General features: G+C 42.0%; 1 protein-coding gene across 1 annotated transcript; it reads left to right on the plus strand.

Moving 5' to 3' along the window:
• The first annotated feature begins 4,123 nt into the window (after positions 1-4,123).
• Positions 4,124-25,166, plus strand: DPH6 (diphthamine biosynthesis 6). The gene is made up of 15 exons (XM_053475565.1): positions 4,124-4,193; positions 4,713-4,807; positions 4,975-5,162; positions 11,182-11,255; positions 11,632-11,750; positions 12,095-12,156; positions 12,674-12,768; positions 13,227-13,314; positions 14,039-14,171; positions 15,033-15,149; positions 15,850-15,979; positions 16,164-16,341; positions 20,630-20,860; positions 22,750-23,122; positions 24,616-25,166. The coding sequence occupies exons 1-15, from the start codon at positions 4,156-4,158 to the stop codon at positions 24,732-24,734; spliced, it is 2,040 nt and encodes a 679-aa protein (XP_053331540.1). The 5' UTR covers positions 4,124-4,155; the 3' UTR covers positions 24,735-25,166.
• Positions 25,167-26,776: the final 1,610 nt, after the last annotated feature.

Consider the following 26,776-nt stretch of genomic DNA (forward strand, 5'->3'; position numbering starts at 1 on the left):
TAACAATTTGACTTATAGAAACAACAGGTGCTGCCCAAAGGAGCTTACAATCAATGCAATGATTTAAAACAAATGTCCCCACTTAAAATATGCAATCTGAAGAGTATAACTACCGGTAGTCTGGAATTGGCAGGGATAGTCCCAACAGTTGGGCTTATGTAAAACACTTTATGGTACATTACATAGGCAAAGACTTGACGTAACATACCATTCTGCCTTTGAGAACTGTACATGCTAAGCCTCTGACAATTCCAATAAACACAACATATTCTGGCACATAGGTGTAGTTGTCAGGCCTGTCCAGGCATATTTAGGGCTGTTGATAGCAATGAACATTTACTGCAGTCTGAACATACCATTCTGTGCTAAGTGGAACATTTCAGTGGTTGCTATGGCAACTGCTCCACTAGCTATTTTGCACCAGAACTGCTCTTTACATAGAACCAAACTACTCACCTCCGGAGATTAGTCTGGACTTTTATTCGAGGGATAAAGTGGGGTCGACGTGGGGCTCAAAGCTTCTTGTCAGTGTTCTTTCTCACTCCCTTTACAGACAATGCACTAAAAGGAAGAACAAATATACCATAAACTAGTAAGTATAAGACAATAAATGTTAATGCGTGTATATATGAGGAATAATACATCTTTAATACATCTGGCATACATTCCTGTTATTGTGCGCCAATAAATGCAGACGTATAAATTTTATATAAGGAAAAAAATGCTCATAATATATTTAAAGCTCAGACAAGAAATATATTTAAGGCTTCTATTTATTGATATTTTTGAATGTTACGATTGGGTCCAGAGGGCTGTTTTCTCTGTTTGGCTCTGTGGTTAGGCTGGAGCTTACAAATCAGATTCTGTATTACTGCAAGGACATCTAGCAGTCTGTAATATTTGTATTTCCTTCACCTATCGCCTTATGGAGACTATGGGCTTGTGTGGATGGTGGGTATCTATAACTAAGCTCTCCAGTTCTTTACAAGGTAGACCAGGGGTTCAGATTATCCCTTAGCTGTCTGTCTATAATGATATATAGTTTCATGTTATATTGATATGCTCCTTTCCAATGCCTCCATCCAGGAGACTTTGGCATGGTATATACCATTGCAGAGTTCCCCAATGAAAAACTGCTTGGATTACGGATGACCTGGCCAGTGAATAGCGTTGCCACCAATCATGGTTTTACCTGGACAGTCCCGTAATAAGGCTCAGGTCTTGAGTCTATCTCTATATGTCCAGGGAAACAGTGGGTTAGTACCCGTGTTACTCTTTATGCTGCTGCGGGGATGGACTGGACAGCCCTTGGTCATGTAAAAGTGGACGGGGAATGCACATGGAAAGCATGTAGAAGGAGAGACGATGTTCAGCATGTGGACATGGCCAACCGCAAGGATTTTTTTTTCCGGAGAGGGGGCTGTCTAATGACATTTTGCTGCGTGGGTCCAAGGATAAAATACTGCCCCCACATCCATTATGTTTAATGATTGATAAATTAAATCTCTCATTCATACTCTCTCTCCCAATGTCTTTCTACCTTCTCCGTCGACTGCTTCTGTGTCCCTAGGTCCTTTCCCGCAGCTCTGCTTCTTTTCTTGCCTCTTCTTTTTCTTCTGCCTCGTCCACCTCTCCCACTGTCTTCTTCTACGTGAATCTGGCTTCTAGGCACACTTCCGCAAAATGTCGTTCCGCCCTTTTGCAGAAGTGCACCGAGAGGCCAGAACAATGCAGTTAGTTTAGTGGAGAAAGAGAAGTAACGCTTCTCTTTCTCCACAAATTTATCTTGATCTCTTCGCGTCGTAAATGATCTCAGTTATATAATTCTTTTCATAGCAGACATTGGTTAGAACTGAATAAGTGTTAAGAGTGGAACTTTATCTATTTACCAATTGCTCTGTCTATCTTACCAAATGGCAATAATTCCCGATTGACTCCATCACTAAAGGCAAATCCTAGAACCCTAACCCATGGCAGTATACAGTACATGCCCTCAACATGTCATCACTCCAAAATGTGGATAGTTGGGAAAGGATGATTCTACATTAGACCAAAAATAGTGTATCCTCTTTCCATAAGTTCTAGATATTATTTAAATTGAACTTTAGTTAAGCTAATGGATGGATATATTCCAAGACAAAATGTTGTTAATGTCAGTTTACAGTACAATGATATTCTCATTTATATGCGCATTTCTCCATGACCGTATTTGATTATCTCCTATGCTGCCTCTCCTTTTATGCTCCTGGGCACCCACCAAATAGTCATGTGATAATATCTAGCATCAAGCTATGCCCTGGTTTATCAAATAGAGACGAGTGCCTCAAAGCAAGAGAAATAAGAATAAGATGGAAAAAAGAAACTTTATCAGAAAAAACCTACAAGAGATAGACCTCAGATTAGAAGGCTTGGCACTAATGTTTTATTGCAACCTAGTAATAAATCAGTATTTTGGGGGATTATCTCCACATTGAGTTTGACATCAATGCAAATGAGGCTGTACACTGTTTTCGGGTTATTTAAATGTAAATTTTGTGTACCCTGCTTTCATTAACTTTATTTTGCGGGTACATGCTCTTTTTTTTTTTTTTTTTAGAATCCTTATCCTTCTCACCCTTTTCCCAGTTTGTCATTATGCCAAAAATTATCTCCTGAGACTTCTTGACACTTTCCAAGGAAGACTCATGAGAAAGTCCATAAAATTATGAAAGACTGGTCAGCTGGATGGTTACTGACAATTTACCATATTTGCGCGATTATATGACAACCTCCCAAGCTTGAACAAAAGATTACCTTATTAGAAGAAAAAGCAAAACCATTGTTTTTGTTTTGTTGCTCTCATGCTCTGTTAATGTCTCCCTACTTTCTCAACAGCTCCGCTTCCATGTCTCCTTTGCTGGAGCTCTGCTTCTTCTCTTGCCTCTTCTTGTCTTCTTTCTTTGCCCGCTGTTCCTCTGTATCAGCTCCGTTATTCGGGTACTTACGCAAAAGGGTGGAGCCTCCACGCACACCCTCTCTGATTGGAGGAACAGCGGAGAGGCTGTCCCTGTGGTGCGCACCATGGCTCCGCCCTTTTGCAGAAGTACTCCAAGAGCCAGAATATTGCAGACAGAGGGATTCCGGAGAAAACGAGGTCAGAAACGCTTCTCAATCTCCCTAAACCATAGGCACAGGCATCGTAGACTCAGTGGGCCCTGGCGGACTAATAGATATTCTTGTCTGTCATGTACTGTCAACCACAGAATAGTAGTAGATGCACTGCGCAGACTACCATACCTAGGAGGTGGGAGCTCATTGGGTTATGTCACATGACCCCGCAGTACATGCATGACAGATCTCATCACATGGAAGCAGGATATGTGTAGACACGTCTAGTAGCTCCAGAAGATCTGGCTGGCTTGTCGTACGTGGGCAAAAGAAGTATAGCGACTACGAAATGGAGAATTGCATGCAGCGGCCATCTTGGTTATGCAGACAATATAGCAACCCAACCATCCAGCAGGATTATCGCTAAGGTGACCTCATCGGCCATTTTTCCAGAAACAAAAGTATTTTAGATGTTCACGAAGTACACACCTTCCAACATGTCAAACGGCCAGGGTCGCCGGGCTTCGTAATACTTCTCGCGTGACCTATTCATAAATATCCTGAAAATAAAACGTAAAGTATTGCAATGATTTTATTGTTTCATGAACACCTTTTCTGCTGTTGCCATTATTGCCACTTTTGGGAGAGGACTGTCAACCTTGAAGCGGGATGATTCCCTGTTGAAGGAATTATTCAGTCATACCTAACACATGCAGCTAGATACCCCTTCACATGTACTGGGCAGCAACACGTATAAAATATATGAGTAGAATGAGCAGCCTTACTGCACTGCTCTCTGATCCTTATAACAATATAGCAATGAGTTATCTGTGCCACTTAAAACATATTTTTCTCATAAACATAACCCCAGCGTGGACTTGGTTAATGATATAACCGCCCTTACCATTGTGCCCCTTATTTTCGAATCGCCTTTACTTTCCGGCAGGCATTCGCTAAGTCAGCTCTTTTAGCGGGGTCCTGAGTCAACGAGCGTCTTCTGCCCATGCGCAATAGAACACGTGTAGCTACTTCCGGGTTTGGCTGCAGCAGGGATACAGAGAGTTAAGGATGCCCGCAGACGGCATGAGGGTTGTGGCGTTAATCAGGTGATTCACACCGCGGAACAAAATGGGAATCGGAGTAGATGGAGGAGATTTAAACATCGGCTGCGCTGAGAAGTTACGTCATCATATATCTTGTGCATCTCAATTGTGTAACAAGACAGGGTTGAAGTTTAGAGAAACCAGAAATAAAACAGCCAGCATATAAGTATCCCGATGAACACTGGAAGAATTGGTGTTATCTTCACTTATGTCGTGACAGCAGGGCTTGCTGTGCATAGTGAAGAGATGGATCTTTTATATGTAGATCAATATTATCACATAAGCCGAATGTACAAAAAAACCCCAAAACTACCCCAATACGTTACTAAAATCTCCGTAATGTTCATCGCTAATTATATACAAAATTTGAATAAACTTATTAAGGTGATTAAATAAATATGATTATATTGGAGCATTCGGGATAGATGGGCTGGATGGCTCTTATCTGCCATTGCGTTGTATGTTTCTCTTTGCTTGGAAATATTAAATGCATTTAATATGATATATTTTCTATCTTTCTAGCGGAGGGAAGGATAGCTGCTACAATATGATGCAGTGTGTCTCAGCAGGTCATCAGATAGTTGCACTTGCTAACCTGAGACCCCCGGAGGCTGCAGGTAATGACGTTGGGGATCTTGTCATTACTGTTTGGTTTTTCTTTTTTTAACCCCTTAATGACAAAATGCATTGTTTTCAATGGGTTTAGGGGCCACCCATTGTCCTTAAGGGGTTAAACCTACTTTATATATCACGGTGCTTGTTCTACCTTTTTTTTTTTGTGCAGTGGATGAGTTAGACAGTTACATGTACCAGACGGTGGGACACCATGCATTGGAACTGTATGCAGAGGCCATGGGGCTGCCCCTTTATCGAGCCACTCTCAAGGGCACCAGCCTTGACATCGGGAGATCATACACGCCACACGAAGGGGATGAAGTGGAAGATCTCTATCAGCTTCTGAAGCTGGTCAAGGTACAGTAAATCATGTATTATTACATTATTCTGGTCTTGCGGTGTACTTCCGCAAAAGGGCGGGGCCAAGGTGACAGCCCTCCCCGTTCCTCCAATCAGGGGAGAAGGTGTGTCTGGAGGCTCCACCCTCTTGCAGAAGTGCTCCGGGAGACCAGGTTAGCGCCATGGATTGCTGGGAGAAGTGGTCGAAGAAAGAAGGACAAGAAGAGGCAAGAGAAGAAGCGAAGCTGCTGGAAGGGAGACATTAAGAGAGAGTGAAAAAAAACAAACAATGAAATGCAAATGAAAATTAAGAGCTGTAATGCTGTAAAGTTAGAATGTTTTCAAAAATAGACATGTGAATAGTTTATTTTAATCATTTAACAAAATGCAACGTGATTGAACAGAAGAAAAATCTGAATCAAATCAATATTTGGTATGTCCGCCCTTTGCCTTCAAAACAGCATCAGTTCTTCTAGGTACACTCGCACATAGTTTTTTAGGTACTCGCACGTAGATTGTTTCAAACATCTTGGAGGACTAACCACAGTTATTCTGTGGTTTAAGGGCCTTAGTTGCTTCCCTCTCTCTCAGTCAAATTCTGACCCAATCCCTAACTCCCTTTGCAGAAATGCAACCCCAAACTTGCACCGTAATTGCCTGCTGCCATTTTTCGGCACCTCGGTTCCTGAATCGTTGAGTCGGTTGGCCTAGTTTTCCCGTGAGAGGTATGGCTTTTTGGCCACAAGTCCACTTCTGGCCTGACTTCTCCGATCAGTAGATCTATGTACCAGGGTCCCACTGTTTTCTGTCAATGCTGATCTGATGGCATTGCTGGGAATCTTCTGATATGGTCCTCAACGTTGCCCATTTCTTTGCACTTCTTCAAAAGAGCTTGGATATTACATCTGGAAACCCCTTGACGTTTCTACCTGGGAGAGACCTGATGCAGCGTAACTACCCTGTGTCTTGTTGCTGTGCTCAGTCTTGTCAGGGTGTATGACTTTTCAGCACCTTGTTGGTGAGTTAGGCTGTTCTTCACCCAGTTTTATTACTCCAACACAGCTGTTTCTTTTTCAGTTAATGATTGTGTCCCAACCTACAGATTAAATTGATGTTCATTGGCACCTGTTTGGTATAATTGTTTAATCATACACCTAACGTATGCCTACAAAATCCCTGACTTTATGTACCTAGAAGAATAGATGCTGTTTTGAAGGCAAAGGGTGGTCACACGAAATATTAATTTAATTTCGTTTTTTTTCTCTGTTCCCTCACTTTGCATTATGTGAAATGATAAAATTCACCTATTAACGTGTCTATTTTTGAAAGCAATACTTTGCAGTATTCTTTCCCACATGTCTAAAACTTTTGCACAGTACTGTATATATATTTTGCACATGCATGCAGACCCGCGCTGTCCGCATTTGCTAATTGGGTGCTGTTGTGTCTGGATGGCCGCATGCCTTGTGAACATAAAACCCATAACGTCAGATCTCTCGAATCCATCCATCGGCCGCAATTATATAATTGGGCGAGCACTAGCCTTAAAGTGGCAGAGCCGCCTTATCATCCACAGTCCAGCTCTGTGTGTTATATATATATATATATATATATATATATATATATATATATATATATATATATATATATATATATATATATATATATATATATATATATATATATAATGTGTGTGTGTGTGTGTGTTTGTTGCTATGAACAAAAATAAGCCAGCAGCGCCCCCTGCTGCTTTTATTCATTCATATAAGGCTGCTGAAAAAAATCCTACATTTGTAGGTTGAGGCTGGTGCCAGGTACGGAGTGTTTACTCCTGTATAAACAGCGTGTCTGGAGCATTTACTCCCTTAGAGATTATCGTGTTATATATTTTGAAAGCATCGCAGCTTCTTAGGAGACTTTGAAGATATTGGCATACCGCACAGATAACAAATACATCAGTTCCCTGCAGCAAATCATTATTTCTTTTCCTTTCCTTTCTTATCTGCATCTCATCTCTAAAACCTTTATTCGATAAATATTTTCCATTTTTTTTCCTCCTCTCCCTCCCATATCTTGATGTCTATTTTGTGTGCTTTTTGTTTTTCTCTTCTGCAGTTTTTAAACCCGTCTGCAGGCCCTTGCCTCGCTCGTACGAATGAAATAACCAAATTGAAGCCTGGTTTAATTAAAATAGCGATGAATGCAGATTGCATGAAGGAGACAGTATAATACAGCCAGTCTCTGGCTGCGGACAGACTGTATAATTACTGTGATGGAGCAAAGGGCTATGCGGAATCTCTTTTACCGACACTTACAGGAAATTCTCCTTTTACCGTAAATGCTTCGCTTTGCCACATCATTGGCAGCGAGACTTTCAACGCATTTTAAAGAGCAAGGGTTAAATTCCTATATTGCATTTATTTTTCCTCTAACTAAAGCAGAGCAAAACAGAATGTGTGCCCCACACATAATTTATTGTGTTTTTTTCTAAAATTATCGATCATTTTTATTAAATGAATGCTAAACACTACTAGCTGGCCATGGCATTTTTATGATTTCATAGGAGAAGGGGGTGAAATATATTAAAACCTTAAGTTTGATATATAACTTCTTTCCCCAGTTGTTTCTCTTATGCCAGTTTTTTCTTTTTCCATTAGTGTCTCAAATGTAAAAAAAAATAGTTTAATGTAAATATGAATGGAACCAAAACCTCTAGCCTGTAGAGTGCTATTGCTGCTTTTAAATATACAGTGAAAGAGAAAAAAAGAAAAGTTGAATTCTATGGTTTTACATATCAGGACATAATAATGATAAATAAATGATTCTGTTCCTTAGCAGCTCTACAAATTAGGTAAATACAACACCGTGTCATGATTTATTCAACAAAAATAAAGCCAAAATGGAGAAACCATGTGTGAATAACTAAGTAGAAGCACCTTTAGCAGTAATAACTAATATTCTGTGTTACTTTATCGGGGCAATTAAGAATGTTATTTTATACATTTATATGAATTAGTAAAGATTTAAATCTTTCAGTTTCAAACTGATGTTTTATGCACAACAAAGAAACAAGGAGAAAATGTGAAAAAAAAATTTGTATTTCTTTTGTATTCTATTTTTTCACTCCCCTTATGTGTAAAGAACTAATAATAGATAACTATGTTTTCCACACCTGATCTGTTGTGTGTGTGTAAATTAGGGCTTTTTAATATGTATGTTGGTTGAAATGAGGTCTTTATTGGCTCTTTATCATGTTGATTAAATGAGGACCGTACCTCAAAATACGAATCGAAAGTCCCACTGCATTAAAATTCCGAGAAGCAAGAGGATCATGTGGACATACTATACATATAGCAGGTAGAATCGCAGGTGTTGATGCTTTGTCCCTCTCTTGCTGCGAGAAAGCGAGTTAAAATAGTCAAAAAAGGTTAACTTGCCCAATTTTTTTTGGCTTCCCATTTTAAGGATCTCTACAGCCATTATTGCAATTCAGTGCATACGATAGCTGTGTGGTCCGTCTTACAAATGCACCTACAGTCCAGCGCTGGCTCTGGTGAACGTTGAGTGGTCTTGTGTGCATGTGTAAAGTCTTCCTATTGATTTCAATGGGAGCGCTTTCCTGCCACTGATTGACAGCTCCAAGCAGCCAAGCAGTGGCAAGAAATGTTAGATCATGGCGGAAGAGGGCAGCTTTGTGGCATATTAAAGTATACATAGAGGCATGGGGTTACTCACAGAGTACTTTAATACCAATTCTTCTATGGTGGACATGTCATATGCAGTAGTGTAGAATACAAGACATTTTATGATTTTGTTTCTGCCCCCCCACAACAAAACCAAAAAATCGTGTCTAATATTGCAGTAAAAAGGCGTATGTAGTTAAGAGGATTGGCGGTTTGAGCCCCGACAGATCAGCAACCTTTACACGTGCTGAAACATTATCCGGATGTCTTATTTTGTTTCCAAACATTAATACCCAACTCCATCCCCCCCCTCCTTTCTCCTGCCTCCCTCAGGCTGTTTGTGGTTCTGACTTGACAATTATTTAATTTATTTCTTTATCTGATTAACTGACACGTTGGGATCACATCAGACAGAAGCCCCCCGAGGGTGCGCACACACCGATTTCATTTAAAGAAAAGCAGAAAAGGTTTGCGTTCCACGCCACGTTTTAATGGTCGCGTTTATCAGGCAGAGAAAAATTACCTACATCTCGGCGGGGGAGACGGGGACGGGTTTGTCCTAAGGACTCGTACTTTAAGAAAATTGATAATAGCTCTAAGGCAATTCGCTGTTAAAAGTTTCCTCTCATTAATATAACATTTCCGCCTATAATTACAGTCTGTGTCATTCACCAATTAAACGCTGAAGTATTATTGCTAATTTTTCCCCCCGAATGATTTTTATGATTGGTGGAAAGGCTGGGTTTTTATGACTGGTTAGCTCAGTAATGGATGGTGAAGGAGAAAGGAAAAACACAACAAGGAGGAAAGCTGGATGTGGATGTGTACCTGTGGACCAAATCCATCAAATTTACTTCAGAATTGACCCTATCGCCATAAGCATTGTGTTGCGTTCTAACGGGATCACTCCAAAGTTAGCATTTTTGTCTTGATTAATCAGGTTTTGTATCCTTAGGAGCGAATTCAGTCATATTCAGTAATTTCAGGAAGAGTGGGCTTTGATCATTCCTTAACAAAGAAAGACGTTCTATGCTGTCCTCAAAAGAATGGTTCATTTTGGAGATCAGGCTAGTCGGCAGGAGCCAGCACCTCACTGCTCACAAAAGTGTTAAAAAAAATAAATAAATAACATTGGAAAAGCAGAAAAAATTGAAAATTAATATAGGAACCCTGTGGCGCCACTGATATCTTTAGAGGTACCTGCTTTTTTACAAGAGAGATTCAAAGACGATCCTAAAGTAAATCACTAAGTAAGTCCCTTTACACAGCTCTTTCTTGAGTGTAGTACAAAGTGAAATAAATAAATAAAAACCCCTCGTTGGTCAATCACCAAAAAATAAAGATAGCGTGTGGATAAAGGGCATTTTGGCCCTCCGAAACATGACAAATCCAATTCATGTGAGATTCTGTGCTCGGGGGGGGGGATGCTACTGAACATACTGGGTGTATGTTTGGCAGTGGGACCTATTCTGTGGAAGACATTTTAAGGAAAATGAAGACTTACAAATGACTTCCGGTTGCATTGTTCAGGGGGCTCCCTGGTACACTCAAGCCTTTAAGGGCATGGTTGGTGTCTGTTTATGGATGGAGCTCTGCATAATCCTCTACTTTGCCCTACCCTGCAAGGATCTCCAAAGGGTGGACCCCATTCTTGGACATGTAGGCTGGGCTTTTGGACACATAGGTGACCCTTTAGGGGGTTATGGGCTCTTGACAGCTGCCCACTTAGCCTGGTCTTGAAGACAGTTGTGGAAATAAGATGCCTTGACTCCATGTTTGTGTCCAGTGCAGGACAATCTGGTGAAAAGTACCAGCATACGTGGTGTAAAAGTAACAGTCGTGTAGTTTTCAGATTTGATGGAGAAGGTTCTCAGCGCTTTTAGGAATCTCGCTCTTTGAGCAGTCATTAGCAGACGTTCTGATTTCAACAGAAGGTCGTGACTTTAGTGATTTTACAAAGAATGACGATGTTTTGTCCAACTATATAAATGAGCAGAATTCCTTCTACGATTCTCACAGACAAATGATTGAATTGACTCACCACACCACAACTATTTGTATTCTTTGATCGTACGAGCTAAAACCAAAAAAAGAACATATTGTAATGCTCCTTCACCTTGCAGTAGTGAAGTGTGGTTGTGTATTATGAGATTGTGAATAGGATGAATTCAGTTCAACATGGCATATTTTTTGGTGGGAAATATGGTGAATTTGGTGTCTCGAATGTAGTTTTTTCACCAACATAGATGGCTGTGATAAGAGCTGAGGTGACACACAGCACAGTGCTTTATGTCATCTGCGGTAAGCAAGATTTGGCTGGTAGCGTCTCAACTCTGTCTGTGGGTGTTTTTCAGGAGAAAGAGTCGGTGGATTCTGTGTCTGTTGGAGCTATTCTATCTGACTACCAGCGTGTACGAGTGGAGAACGTGTAAGAAGGTTTTCCATGCATGCCTAAGGGGTCTTCGGAAGGGATGATGAGGGTTACTATGTATTACATGTTACTGGTGTGGCATACTTATTTGTGTACACTTTTATGGGTCAAGAGGACGACCATGAAAGATGTCTTCTACCATTATGTCCACCAATCATACCCAATCCTAATAGAGAGAAATATACAGCCATTGATCTAATCTCTTCTTATCTTATTTTAATTGATCTTGGGCACACTTGTATCTAGGGCATAGATTTACTTTATGGTTATTTTTATCATCTTATCAAATATCGTAAATGTTTTTGCGTCTGCCTGTATGTGTAAAAAGTATATATTTTTGGGAAATTGGTTATTTTGTCCTTTTTGGCTCTAGGTGTCAGAGGCTTGGTCTTCAGCCTCTTGCTTTTCTGTGGCGTCGGAAGCAGGAGGAACTTTTGGATGAAATGATTGCCAATGGCCTTGAAGCCATCCTCATCAAGGTAGCTGCGTTTGGTAAGCGGTGGGAGTTTGGGTAGAAATGAAAGTAGGTAAAATGTCTTCTCTGCGTGTAAATTTTTCCAGCTATACTATAAGCATGGAACACTGATAAGTTAAGCAGGATGCCCACTGCTAGAATTTAATTACCTCCTCAAATATTGAGGGTGTATGATGGGATTTAGCAGCACTGTGGTTGTTCTACTCAGTGTAAGTATTATGGACACAGATTCAGTTCCATAACATTACTGCCCAGGCTCTCTTGTAGAATTCTTAAAATAATTGTACTGTACTGTACACTTCTTTGAATGCTTCCACTGAACTGGGAACTGGGTGCAAAGTATCTATTATTACTCTTACAGGTTTGGATCCAGATAAACATCTAGGGAGGACACTGGAAGAGATGAGGCCTCAACTCAAGAAGGTAAGTTTGTTACCACTTTGTATCTCTATCTACCAGAAGCACCATAGTAGGAGCTAAGCTAAGGAGCTGTCTTATTGGGTGCTTGTGAAATTCAGAAACTTACGATTAGTTTCATATTGTCTGTACAGTAGTCTACCTAAGCATTTTGGATCAATGGAGGCCTCCATAACAGATAAGCTCTCCTTTCTTAAAAACGTACCCTCCCTTTAGTCACAAACTTTTAAATATTTCCCTTTATCCTCTTTATATTTGGTGTTTTATTCTATTAAGTAGCTTTATGTAGGCTATCTGATGACGTAATACAATAGCATCAGTACCAACCTTCTGTACATGAAATTACATGCTAAAAAGTGAAAACAGCCAAATCACCGTTTGTGCTGAGCTTGACTCATCCTGAAGAGCGATTAGAGACCGAATGTAAATGCATACAGATTTGTAATGAATTAAATAAAGGACTGGAAAAGGGTCGCTGATCCTTGCAGAGGAGAACTCACAGAATTCCTGATCTGTGTTTCAGCTTTCGCATAAGTATGGCGTCCACGTGTGCGGAGAAGGAGGGGAGTATGAGACCCTCACCTTAGACTGTGCCCTGTTTAAGAAGAGAGTAGTAGTGTAAGTTGCAGTGACATTTTACTATAATACAATAATTGGGATGATGGGGAGTTTAAGTAATGGCTTACTAGGAAAAGATGAATGTCTATTGCTTGCGTGTATACATGTTTTTGAAATAGAGGAGAATGTGTCCTGTTCCCATTGTATTAGGTGTAGGAATCGAAGGCTGGTAGAACCAATCAACAACAATCAGCAATTTACCAATAGATAAGAGACAACATAATTGGAAGGAATAATCATTCGGCTCCTGAGAAAGGGAAATTAACATACCTTTCCCCATGGGTTACACATTAGAGTTGTTTTAATACATATATATTGCTTATTTTAAGATATTAAACTTAATTATGTAATTTTATTTAGTGTAAAGAGACAGATCAGAGTAAATAGGTTAAAAACTGTCTGGTGCCGCTGCTCTCTGTACATCTACACCATGGCTCTATTCTTCTTCTGTGTTCCAGTGATTCTTCAGAGGTTGTGGTACATTCTAATGATGCCTTTGCCCCCGTGGCTTATCTTAGATTACTGAAGCTTCATCTTCAAGACAAGGTAATGGTCCAGTAGTTCTTACCAAGTCTTCCCGTCTTTACATATGAATGGATAGTAGCTGAAAGTTAATTTCATAGGAAAATATATTAATGGGAACCTTGGGGAGAAACACTAACAAGTAGAAGTTATAAACAATTATGCTTATCCCCCAGATATGTCCATAGGGAAGAAAATCAGATCTACTAGGAACAATTTACTCTTTAACTTTACCAGTTAAATGTCCATCCCTGTAGGTGCGGATTGATATTATATTTATTCTGTGGGCACCTGAGAGGCCAAAGCAAGATGAGCCTGAGGTCTGGTTGGACATCAGGTTGATGTCCCACCTGTGTAGACATTCATGTGCACAGGCTTGGGACATTGTTGGAAATACCTGGGCTCAATTTTATCTTCAGACCAGCCATGACATTCCAAGTTGAAGGTTTATAGAGTTATAGGTGGGTGGTCACGTTCCAGATTATCACATATCACGCCTATGTACAAAATATCAGTGGTGCTTTTGGTTCATTAGTTGATTTTAACTGGCAAACTTGCCTTAAAATATTAACAGAGGAACTTCTTCTCTAGTCCTATGGCTTATACAGTCTGTTAAAACAATCTGAATAAGTGTAATGATAGATTATGTGGTGTTGGTTCAGATGTGACAGTTTCTCTTTAAGTAAGCCTTGGTGTAGAAGGTCGTTCGGCATGATGTGGTAACCCATCTGAAACTCTCTCCACGCAGGATAACACCTCGGTTCTGGATTTTAAAGGAGAATGCCCTTGTGATCTAGAACTCACTGTAGAGCCTGTTCAATGTGACATGGAGCACCAGTCCTTGACTTGGCTTCCACAGGGCCTTCCATCGGTTTCCTCCTGTAGGTATCTGCCTTTGGGAAATGTAAATTCTCTTTTTGTTTGGATGTGTAACATTTGCTGATCTCTATTTACAGTATCCATGGTCGATTGTGATTTCTAGTTTCAGCAATGATTACTGGTAATTACATTCTTACTGGCTTTGAATTAATGTCACCGTATTTATCGACACTAGAAAGGAACTAAGGTTTACTCTGGGGCTATGTAGATGAATATGACATGGATTTCCATGCTCCTAACTGATTAGCACACTAATCCTTAATAAATAACAAAATTGGACAGGTCATTCATATTTTCCTCCACTACTTCTGGAGGGCTAATTCGTAGATGGCTGCAAGTAGTCTGGTCTTTTTGCAACGGACACACAAAGTTTTTCATTTCAAGGGGACGAAGGCACATACGCAAAAAGTGTCTCGTACTGGAAGAAGTCTTTAAGGAAGTATAAATGCCAGTTGCTGTTATGGGAGACAGGGTACTGTAACGTCTGTGTGCCTTGTGAACACATAGCCTTGGTAGGACTCAGTCTTGAAACCTGCCGCCAGGGGAGAATACATTTGTAGCCTACAAACGTGGCTTCCAATGCTTGTCCAGTGCGTAAAAGCACCTTGAAAGAAATCATCAAAGAAATCTTGAAATTGTGGCAAATGGCAGCGTTTGACAACATTGCTTGGGGTTTAGTCCTTAATTAGCTTCTTTGGCTTTATTGTAGAATAGTAGGTGCTAGAGGCAATGTGTGAGGGTGCCTGGTCTTCTCTTGAGTTCTGGTTAGACTTGTATCTATCCTATACAACCCTCTTTTGTGCTCAAAGTTCTCTTTTAAAATATAATATGTTTCAACTATTCAAAATGTTCTCCATCTCCAGGTAAAACCAAAAAGTGTCCTACCAAGTCTCAGGGTGGATTTTTATGGATCAGTGAGCTCATCAGCTCTGGTCAAAGTGTCTATGATGCTTCTCAGAGAGGACTTTCCACACTGAATGGTAAGTATGACACCCTACAGCTCAGGAGGACAGGCCAAGTATTTAATTGATAATTAATTAATTAAGGAGTGCTGCACTGCCGGGATACAAATGCAGGTTAGAGAAGAACCAAATTCCTGTGATCAGGGTGTGGGTGCTGTTGTACTGTCGTAAAAATGTAACAACATGTTGCGCTTTTAATTTAACAAGGAATTGTTTGTGTTTGGAATACACAATCATTGGCAAGAACCCGTGTCAAACCGCGTGACTCATGAATAATTGTTGCTGACATTTTCCCAAAGGGAGACACACAACAACTAGGTGAATTTTAATTACACAGCATTATGGCAAATAACCCTGACTTCTACAATTGTAAACTAGAAGTTTTGGCACCTAATACTTGAGCTATTTAACACAAACCCTATATATATTTGTTTATGGAAAATTCTAGGATTTGGAGACAAAGACGTCAATGTATGCCAGTAGACGTCTTTATATAATAGTCTAATGCGTCAGTAGTAACGTATTAGCGATAGGAGTTTGTCAGGACCTACTATAGAGGTATTCTGCAAAAAGTTATTGGAATCTAATAGTCGATGGGGGCAGTCATGAAATTAAGAAAGATTGAAGACTGTGCTAGGTAAATATAAGCAATGAGGATCAGGGTGACATTAAGGAGTTGTGTGGACATCTCTACTAGAAGACATGTTGCTTCTTGCAGTCCATGTGGAAGAGTTGGGATTGAAGCTGAAAGACGCTGTGTTGGTCCATCTGTACGTTAGGAACATGGCGGACTTTACTACTATAAACAACGCGTACAAGACTCTTTTTCCTGAGGCTCCCCCGGCGCGGTAAGTTTCTCTCCTGCTTTATCTGAACCGCTTGTCACTGTCGAAACCAATGGGTTGGTGCTGATGACACCTCTTCAAACTTTGTGTGTAGACCAAGCTGTCCAATTTATATCCAATGTATATTTTGTGAGCTGTGAGAGTGACTTCTTGTTTTGTTAACGCCTCAATCTCTTGGCTGTCCCAGGGTTTGTGTACAATGCCTTCTTCCCGCGGAGACCCTCTTTAAGCTCGATGGCCTGTTCTGGTATATGGAGCCTGATGTCTGCAGGGATGACTACTTTCTGGAGAAGATTTCCATGCATGTGCAGAGTGTCTCCCACTGGGCCCCCGCTAACATTGGACCTTACAGCCAGGCTATACGAGTGAGTCTTGAAGGGAATTGGAAAGGACAATGTGTATCTTATCGCAGAGATTAATTGTGTCCCGGCCGTGTCATGAAAAGTCTGCTGCATGTGTCAGGAGTGGACAAGGGTGAGACGGAGAAATGGGATGAGCCGGCAAAGAGGGCACAGTGACAGAAAAATGATAGAGCTAATGCGGTATAATATGACATATCTCCTGTATCTGTCACCTTGGGGTTACACTACCAGCTGTTTGTGACTGTGTACTTCTTCTCGGATTATTTCAACAATCTGGTTCTAGGGGAAGCTATTTTATATATAAAACATTCACAGACGCTGTAGGATCTGTACCATTATCAGGCCTTTACCGAGCATTGCCGTCGGTCGTTGGTTGACCATATGATGACTTTGCTTAGACACTTTGTCTATATACAAAAGAAAATGCAGCTCTCCGAAAATTATAAAGAAATGATAAACAGTTGTATTTCTTCTACTAGTAACATACATAACACACCCTCACTGATGGAGCATACTCCATCTCTACTCTGTCCCAGGGATGGGTCCTATGGGGAGAAAAGACAAAGTCCATCTTCACGATGGAGCTGCGCATCCCTATCCTTTGGCGCCACCCAGTGCCCAGAGTCTTGTACTGCAGACCCTACTGCTTGCATTGAGGGGTGTACAGTGTAGGGAGGGGGACCATACTATGCGCCAGCCCTGAATAAAAACTGTCCCTTCGGCATCATTCACTCAGACATCGTGCCCTTTAGCTGACGCTCTTGCAATTCCTTGGAATTACAGGGATTAGAGCGAGGCGGTTAATGCGGGGCGATGGTGTTTGTCACTATTTCCAATGTCCTGGAAGGAGACCCATGTCCCCTGCGGGCAGGTCACAGAAGGCACCTTGGCAGAACTAATGCCCGTCACCCAAACCCCCACCCCCCTGGTAAAGGGAATATGAAAAGACACCAGAAGCAATACATAAACCATAATGTTTTAACAACTTGAGTGCCAGGGGGAAAGTCTTAATACAGGGCCAAAGGTTTAAAAAGATATATATATACATATTTTTAATAAATAGGAAGACACAAATATCCATTTCTGTCTATATGTCAGTCTGTGTATCTATGCATGTTTAATAAATGATTGAATATGGCAAAAGATACCCATTAAGTCTTTGTATGTATGTGTTGGTGCGTGTATATGTGACATGTCTTTATGATTGACTCTACTGGTGTGTTTACCTACTGCGTATACGTTCTGTATAAGGTCTCATGCCCCCAAATCAACAGATTTAAGTTTAATATTCCCTGCATTAATTGGTTTAACCTAAATATTTTAAGACATATTTTCCCAGAGGGAGCAGAAAACGCTGGTATTCTATGGAGTTATTAAATGGGAATAATGTGTCCGCACGTCTCTTATGGATTGCAAGCTCTTCAGGTCCATGTGTCGATGATTGTCCTCTTGTTCCCTAGGATTTGTCTTTTGTACATTAATAAGATTGTGGTTGTTCCTCCTGGTGATGGCACCCGGCGAAGCATTGCAGGGGGTAAGCACGTCCCTGATCGGGGAGAAGGAGGCGGCTACTATTTGGTTTTCTTAGCGACTGCCTCTGACCTTGATAGCGTTTCACAAAGCGGAGCTCGTGCAGGGGGGGAAAAAATAGGGTAATCAGCGCGGCGTGGACAAAGCGAAGGTGACAGCGCTGCCTGCCCTGCACGGCACATCCAGCACGGGGGCATTCACCATTCAGACAGGCAAACAGAGAGGGGGCTTGGCACCACCCGGCAGCATGCACATAGCGAGCGTTACTTCCACCTGAGCGGCTTGCTACATGTAAAAAGGAGCACGGACATATATGTGTGTATATATATATATATATATATATATCGTATTATATACGATATATATATATATATATATATATATATATATATCCATCTATAGTATTATATACCCATATATCTATGTATCTATAGTATTATATACCCATATATCTATATCTATCTATATTATATACCCGTATATATATATATATCTATATTATATACCCGTATATATATATATATATATATATATATATATATATAACCATATACAGTATTACTCATACATACTCACATACTCGTGTGCGTATAGCTGTGTGTCTTGCCTATACGTGTTTGTGCTGCTATATCTGTTGCGTTTCCATTAATAGGTGTTTGTTCTAGCTTTACGAAGGGTGTCTGCGTAGTTGTTCTTTAATCTTTAATCAAACGTACCCCTTTTTGTAAGTCGACACCTTGTATTAAAGCAAAGATACACAATAAGGTTATTTAAGATGTTTCGATCTCCATCTAATAAAATGCATCACCGTCTACTAAAGAGGTCGTCGTCTTTTGGAGCAATACGGCGATATGCATTTCCCTGCCTTCCGACGGTATCGTCGTTTTAGATACATAGGAAGGAACTATTTTACCTTAAAGAATCAAAGATATGTGGCAGAAAGTGGCAGACCTGATACATCTCATCAGTTGTCCTCATCCGACTCTTGCAAAGGATTTCCGGCCCAGTCAGTAACTCTAATGGAACGCTAATGAGGAGGAATAACTATGCAGAGAATAGGGAGCTGAGATGCTCTTCCCGTTGTTTACACATAAGGTGGGTTTCTAATACATATAACATGGGTCTGTTCTGTGTATTGAACAGCAAAAGCCAGGATTTGGGCAGAAGTGACAGATCGGCATTAAGTGCCCAGAGCTTTCCTCTGCATGCGCCGCCGTATCTGTGCTCCCTGTAGAGTTGCCTCTATTAGTCTAATTACCGGCAGGATTATCACACACCGTGCGATGAGAAGATCCCTAATCCCGTTAGGGATCTGATGAGGCAGGCTACAGCCTTCATTGATTTGGACTACAGCTAAAGTCAAAGGTTATGTCTCGTGGGGGGGGGGACCACTTACACATGCCACGCGCATGCACCTCATCGGGGGTACTTGATACCTCCCTGTATAGGAGGGCTTGCCCCCCCCCCGGCTGCCACTGTACCCTTGTGCCAGTACAAACGTAACTTCCTAGTCATTCTATATGGATTCATTGCTATGGCCAGTATGGCATAAGTACCCCAGAGGTGGCCACTTAACCATTTCAATACTATTGATAAAATTCTTTGCACCTATTAGTCGGGTTTAACCTCTTCTGCAACCGTTAAGCCTGCTGTTCCGACTACTTCGCTCGCTCCCATTTGCAACACTGATGGTGTTTTGTTTTTTTTTGCTTGTATTCCTCCGTCCTTCTAATCTCCGCTTGAATCCGCTTCCCTGCGGGGAGAGCATTCTAGGTGTCGCTCGGTATGCAGAGCGATAAACGCCATCCCCTGCAGTGGACGCCGCGGTTAAGTGAAGGAAAAATGCTGGTTTTCTTATTGAATATTGGGTGGCCTCTGACCCCTTGATAAGGGCAGCTGCCCCAGGCACTGCAATGCATTCATAAGCTGGATTCACGTTATTGGGTATTGACGTAGATCAGAGGTAGTTACAGACAGCTGATCCATGCTAGGTCTGTATGTGGGGAGAGAAGAAGACGCTATAGGATTTCAGTCCAGCCCAGGGGTGTAATTGTGATATGCAGCTTCTCATCCAGAGATCAGGACGAACCATAAACACAATGATCACAGTCTTATGATACATGAAGATCTGGGGATACATCCTCTTGCTGGCGTTGTTTGCTGAACTAGCCAAAACCCAGATAAAGTTTGAAGAAATGATTGCCATGTCTATGCCGTTTTACTTTTTCCAGTGAGGATGGAACAAACCCTTGATGTGCCTATATTGGCAATAGCGTATTATTATTTTACTTGCTGTGTTCCGTACAGCGTACGGGTTTTGTAACCTTTTTTGGCTCATCGTAGACATACAAAATTGTTGGCTAGATGCCTTTTTGGCTTCCATCTCCCATTGAAGCCAAAAGGGGTTCGGAGAGGTACAGAGGAGATCTGGCGCACCTTCTGACCACTTGGCCAAGGTGCAAAGGGAAGGGGTTGTACCTCCGACAAAAGTATGTAGGTGTTGAGCTCACACAAACCCAACCCTAGGCAATACTTTATAGCTACGTAAATGAAAGCAGGCATAGGAAAATGGGGGGGCCCATGTAACTATAGGTAAGGAGTAATTAAGTGACACACATTGTGTCCTTGTCTGCGTGTCTATACATTGAATTCCTATTGTTCCTAGTTTTCCATCAGTCCAGCAGAAGACTTAATGTAGGGGAATGTGTATTATCTGGTATGTGTATAAAAGCATCAGATATCTCTCTTTTACCCTTCGTAGGTTGGTCCGGCGGTATTCTGCGCTGGACAGATTGCACTGAAGCCCTGCACCATGCGGCTGGTCCCAGGAGGTATTACGGCCGAGGCTGATGTCTCGTTGCATCACGTGGAGAGAGTGCTGGGTGCCATGAGCCCCGGGACTTCCCTGAGCCACGTTCTACTTTGCCACTGCTATGTGACACAGAGCTCTTATATACCCACCGCTGTGGCGGCATGGGCAAAAACACAAAAGGTAATGGCTAATATATATATATATATATATATATATATATAATATCCTTGTATATTATACATGCTATGTGGCTTTTTTGATTTTTTTCCCCGTCCTGTGTTCAAGCATCAGCTCATTGACTTCATGGCCCCGGTTTCCTGGAAAAAATATTTTGTTCTGCTTTGTAATTATACATTTTATTGATTGGTGCTATTCTTAATAAGGCTTAGTTGTTTTTTTTATATGAAGGCTTGGTTCTTTATAATCAGGTTAAAGACAAATTAGGATTTTTTTAAAAAAAATGTTTGTTCCTAAAAGAGCATATTATTAAACCTTTCATGGCACCACACCCCAATCATCATCCAGCGGAGATGCCACCTACGTATATATATATATATATATATACTGCAATGCAGTCAGGCGGCAAGGTAATTAAAACACATTCGTGCAGTAATTAAAAATAGGCTTTTAAAATATATATAAAACATAGTCGTTTTTATTACAGACATTAAAAAAAAGGTTTCTCCGTATACCACCAAACACACCAAGTATTTTCCAAAATACTGTATAAGGACCTGTGATCCATAAGCCATTTCATTGACATTGATGTCCTTCCATATATTGCCCACTTCTGTGCAGGGTCCTCTTCTAGGTCATTCATTCTTACATCTAGAAGACACACTTTGTCACCGAAATGTCTATGGGTGGCGTTGGTCTTCCAAGCACACTGTTGGAGTCACCTCTTTCGTTTCGTGTAGCATGATGTCCCAGCAAGGAATCGAGAGAGTCTTCTTATTATTCTTTCTTACTCTGGCCTCTTCTACAGACGTTTGGTGGGATTCTCCTACTATTTTCTGTCCGCCCGATCCTGTTCCGTTGACACATCCCAACGTGTTTCGACTACTGAGCTTTCTGTATCATTCCATGTTTGTCTTTACGGGTTATGCAAGAAAAATATGAAATGCTGCTGATTGAGAAGTCATATTTATACCTACAGGTGGCAGCTGACCTGTTATTCCCATGTCATTATATTTACTTGGATCACCTGTATGTGGGCTACCAGTATCTCCCAATGGCTCCTTAACGTTAACTTCGAAAGTTTTGTTTCAAATTAAAATCTTTTTCATACAGAGTTTTACAAAAACCTGTAATATTCCCCCAAATCGCCTCCTCTAATGTATTGGACAGCAGCTTGGCTGTAGGGCTCAAGAGTGCATGTGATCTGGTGGAGAGCAGCCAGTCTGCATGAGTAGAGACTCAGGGAGCTCCTCTATTATGGACCATTGGCGGGGGGGGGGGTCTGTGCTTTTAATCATGACCCTCTATCATTTACAAATGTATTAAACTGGGATACAGATTAACTGTTGATGGAATAGGCAGACTAACAGTCTGGGTATCCTACCCTAAAACAGATGTGAGTAGACATGTCCCATCCATTGATAGCCTCCCCCTAAAGGGCTCCTGGTGTGGGCATAGAATAAATTAGCGCTGACAATGTAGTGTCTGGCCACGCGGCCACTAATTGAGTCCACCAGCACTCCTGTCTCCTTACCTAACCCTTACAAAGAATGCTTGAACAACAATTTGAATTCTAAGCTTGGCGTTGTTTATTGCATCTGGAACATGTAAAATTAAAAGCTATGTGCTACGCAAGGGTGTTAGTGAAATCGGACAAAAAAAACGTTGGTGATCAGATTGGTTCACCTGGCAGCTCTTGTGTAGGATATGAGACCCTTTTTTGACTATTTAGTAGACCTAGGCCTTACACGGTTCTCTTTTTCCCACATCTGCATAAAATAGCACTTTATAGCCGGTGGCAAACTGGACCTAGACCTGCTTTCAGTGGACATGTTTTCCAGAGAGCAGCAAGCTGTGATGTGTGAGCTAAAACGAGTATGTTCTATCTGCAGGATACGTCCGCCTCTATCTCAGTGGTGGTGGTACCTGAGCTTCCCCGTGGGGCAGCGGTTGAGTGGCATGTGGTTGCGGCAGTAAGTGACCCTTTGGACAGAAGATGCATATCCACGACGGAAGAGAATCTGGGATACCGGGCGATTCTGTATGGAGTGGTGTCAAGCTGCTTGTCCTGTGCCTCCCTCACAGTCTCCCTGGCTGTCTCTTCTCCTGGGCTTCCATGTCAGGACTGGAGCCCTGCTAGACAAGTCCTCATAACTGTGCTTAGGAGAGCAATAGAGGAGCTTCCCGGAGAGACTCCCCTCACACCCCTGTGCTGCAGGACCTTTTATAAAAGTGAAGGTTCGGAGTTGCGAGGTCTGCAAACAGGTGAGTCAAATACAGGAATACAAATCTGTTAAATGTCAGAGAGAACATTACTCAACGTACCACCCCAAGCCAGAGTTGTCTTGATTTCTGTGATTTGTTTGTGGATCAGGGGTAAATGAACTCAGATGGCGTGGTTGGTATGCTTCTCTGATGTTATAGAAGGTATGATTTGCCCAAATTGTTGTAGAAAGCACAAGGGCTTGACTCCCTGATATGTTTAAGTAGAGAATGACACACGTGTGTATGTTACTCATGTCTGACATGTCGTCAGCAGGTTGGATAGCTTTGAGCTTGAATGGCTCATTATTCCCTTCATACAACGTTATCATTAGTGAGGTGAAAATTACTCTGCTGACAGTGTGCGATACAGAAATGTCCACGTTACAGGAGCCTTACGAAGGGGCACAGCTCCTGTCTGGTGCCGGAGAGGCTGATCTAGGTGTGGTTCTTCGGCGTGCGGTACGGCTCGGCGGTGCCAGCGCTATCAGGTTTCCCGGCAGACAGGAGGTAACCTGTGAGAGGGCGCGATATCATTAGCAGAGCTTTCAGCAACTTCTCATATCGACTGGAAGGAAAATGCTAATTAGGCTTTGCTCGATAATAGGGTTCCTCCCATACCTGGCCTGAAGAAGTGCACATCCACAATGCCAGTGCCTGAATTTAACCCCTTTGGTGTTATTCTACATAATAGAATTACGTTCCAGATGCACAGACCACAGTACCCTACCTATGGGGCCATTGATATCTTTTTATTGTGGAATTTAAAATCCAACAGGTGTTTTCAACCCTTGTGATTGAAGCCTATGTGTGTTATGGTTGCCTTTGCCCTAGCATTCTATGTATTGGGAGACTGCTTCTGTTTTTAAATTGATTACATTGAAGATCGACCCGCTGTGTGCCAAGATATTCATGTCGGAAGCGTACATGCTCAGCTGAGCTCTCCCTCCTTCCCCCCGCGCGGGTACAGCTGGGATAGTTGTAATGAACGATTCCTTTATTTAATAAAGCCCAATTATTGCTCCTGTTTATCTGCTCATTTGAAACATTTTGGGATTCAGCAAATTGCAACGCTCCCGGCCTTTCTAATTTCAAGAGCTGCTAATATCCCCACCAGGCCCTGAATTAATAAAGCGCAAAAAATCCTCTTTCTAAGGAGATTATCATTAAGCAGAAAGTATCTCCTGCTCCCCAAGCCCCAACCAGTTACACAGGGAGGGTGGAGAGCGCTGGATCTCCAGACTGCACGTAATCTACCATTTACCTCTGAGATCGGCTATTGTGCCGTAAATGTTTGCCCCCAGGGGTCCTGCCATTCTTTCTCTTACACTAACAGAGTCCGCATAAGGCCAACAACAAACATGCGATGATGCCCTCTGACAGTTGGGTTCATTGGTCTGTTCTACCTACTTGTGACCATGGAATGCATTGTGAACCATGACCTTTGCTGTTTGTAAGCATTATTTAATTTAATCTTTTTGTCTTTTAATCTTCAGGGCTGGAAGGAGTTCTGGTTGACGTGTGGGGAGACACGGCCCCAACTCTGGTTCTAGTGCCTGTGTCAGGACTGTCCATCTCTGAAGTCTTGCATCTATCATTGTGGTTCAGCTCATGACCACGTCTCGCGGTGGACTTGTTGGAAGAAGAGGATTCGACAGACCTTAAAAAAAGTCCATATATATTCCAAATCTCAGACTGGACATTTTATTCAAAACCAGGTGGTCGATAACATATTAAACTAGCCTCAGGATAGCTAACAATAGGATGTATGAAAAACCGCCTGTCTCAAGGATGGAAGGCAGGAAGCACTGTGTACATCTGCGGGGGACCTGATCCAAAAACCATTAAGTGTGTAGTAACTAAAGCATTTGCAATATGTATATATTGTATATGGAAATATTAGACTTGATAGTACATGTTCCAAAGCTGCAGTGGGATTCTGACTGCTTTTGATTATTGGAGGTTGTCCGAGGTGGCTGGGTGAAGGGCAGCGTAAATTATCCTAGAGTAAAAAGTGGCTTCAAATAAAAATGTTATAATAAATACATTTTTAATGTTATAAGTGTATTTACTTAAAAAGTTAAAAGTTCTCCACAATTACATGCTGTGCATAGACAAAGTTTGTTATTAATAGGAGATACGGGCCACACAAAAGGAGTAATGAACTTCATATACCGTATTGGCTCGGATATAGGCCGCCCCCGTATATAGGCCGCACCCTAAAAGTTTGGTGCTTTTTTAAAGAAAAAGTTTTTTTTCTTTAAAAAAGCACCAAAAAAACCATGCTGCCACTGTCCTCCCTCCCCGAGATATGCTACCACTGTCCTCCCCCCCGAGATATGCTGCCACTGTCCTCCCTCCCCGCGATACGCTGCCGCTGTCCTCCCTCCCCGCGATACGCTGCCGCTGTCCTCCCTCCCCGCGATCCGCTGCGCTCCCTCCCCGCGATCCGCTGCGCTCCCTCCCCGAGATCCGCTGCCCTCCCTCCCCGAGATCCGCTGCCCTCCCTCCCCGAGATCCGCTGCCGCTGTCCTCCCTCCCCGCGATACGCTGCCGCTGTCCTCCCTCCCCGCGATACGCTGCCGCTGTCCTCCTCTGCCCCCCCTCCTCGACTTACCGGAGCAGACTCCCGGGTGTCTTCAGGGCCGGCGAGGGACATCTACGCAATACGCGTATGCAACTTCCGGTACCGTTACCGGAAGTTGCATTTGCGTATTGCGTAAATGTCTCCCGCCGGCCCCGCAAGACACCCGGGAGTCTGCTCCGGTAAGTCGGGGGTGGGCAGAGGTAAAACGCTTAGATAACCTCCCGTGCCGGCACCCCCCCCGTGGGAAGTGCTGGCAGGGGAGGCTGTCTGAGCGTATCGGGGAGAAGGATGCAGGTCCCCTGCACCGCTGCGGGGGATCTGTATCTTAACCCCGCTGCCTGCCCGGCGCCCGGGACTGCATGTCCCGGGCGTCGGGCGCTAGACCCCGAATATAGGCCGCACCCCCACTTTAAAAACTTAAAGTGGGGGAAAAAAGTGCGGCCTATATTCGAGCCAATACGGTACATATTTATGTAAAAAAAAAATATATATATATATATATATATTGTTTTTTTAATTCGTGAATCAAATGTGGACAGAAGTAAGGAGACATACTGAATTAAAGCAGACTGTGGACCAGGCATGTCCCTAATGGCTGAAACTACGGAACCAGAACCCTATCTTAACTGATAGTAACCCATGCAGAAAGTAGACTTAATAATATGGCCGTTCCAACCAAGTTTGTTTGAAGCTGCTACTGGGTGCCATTGCAGCATACACTGAAGTTTAGATTGTTGATGTGTTTACATGGATTTTATATCATAAAGTATAAATCGCAGTGAAATGATCTTCAGATCAGCTTGTGATCTTAAAAAGGCCACTGAGCAATAAAACCAGTGACCTTCCATAGAGTCTAAGGAAATGAAAGCACGTTACTTAGAGCCAAACCCTTCAGGTATATATATATATCACACATACATACCCCTCACATTTTTGTAAATATTTTATTATATCTTTTCATGTGACAACACTGAAGAAATGAGACTCTGCTACAACATAAAGTAGTGAGTGTACAGCCTGTATAACAGTGTACATTTGCTGTCCCCTCATAACGCAACACAGCCATTAAT

This window comes from Spea bombifrons, chromosome 9 (genome assembly GCF_027358695.1).
Source record: "Spea bombifrons isolate aSpeBom1 chromosome 9, aSpeBom1.2.pri, whole genome shotgun sequence".
NCBI classification, from domain to species: domain Eukaryota; kingdom Metazoa; phylum Chordata; class Amphibia; order Anura; family Pelobatidae; genus Spea; species Spea bombifrons.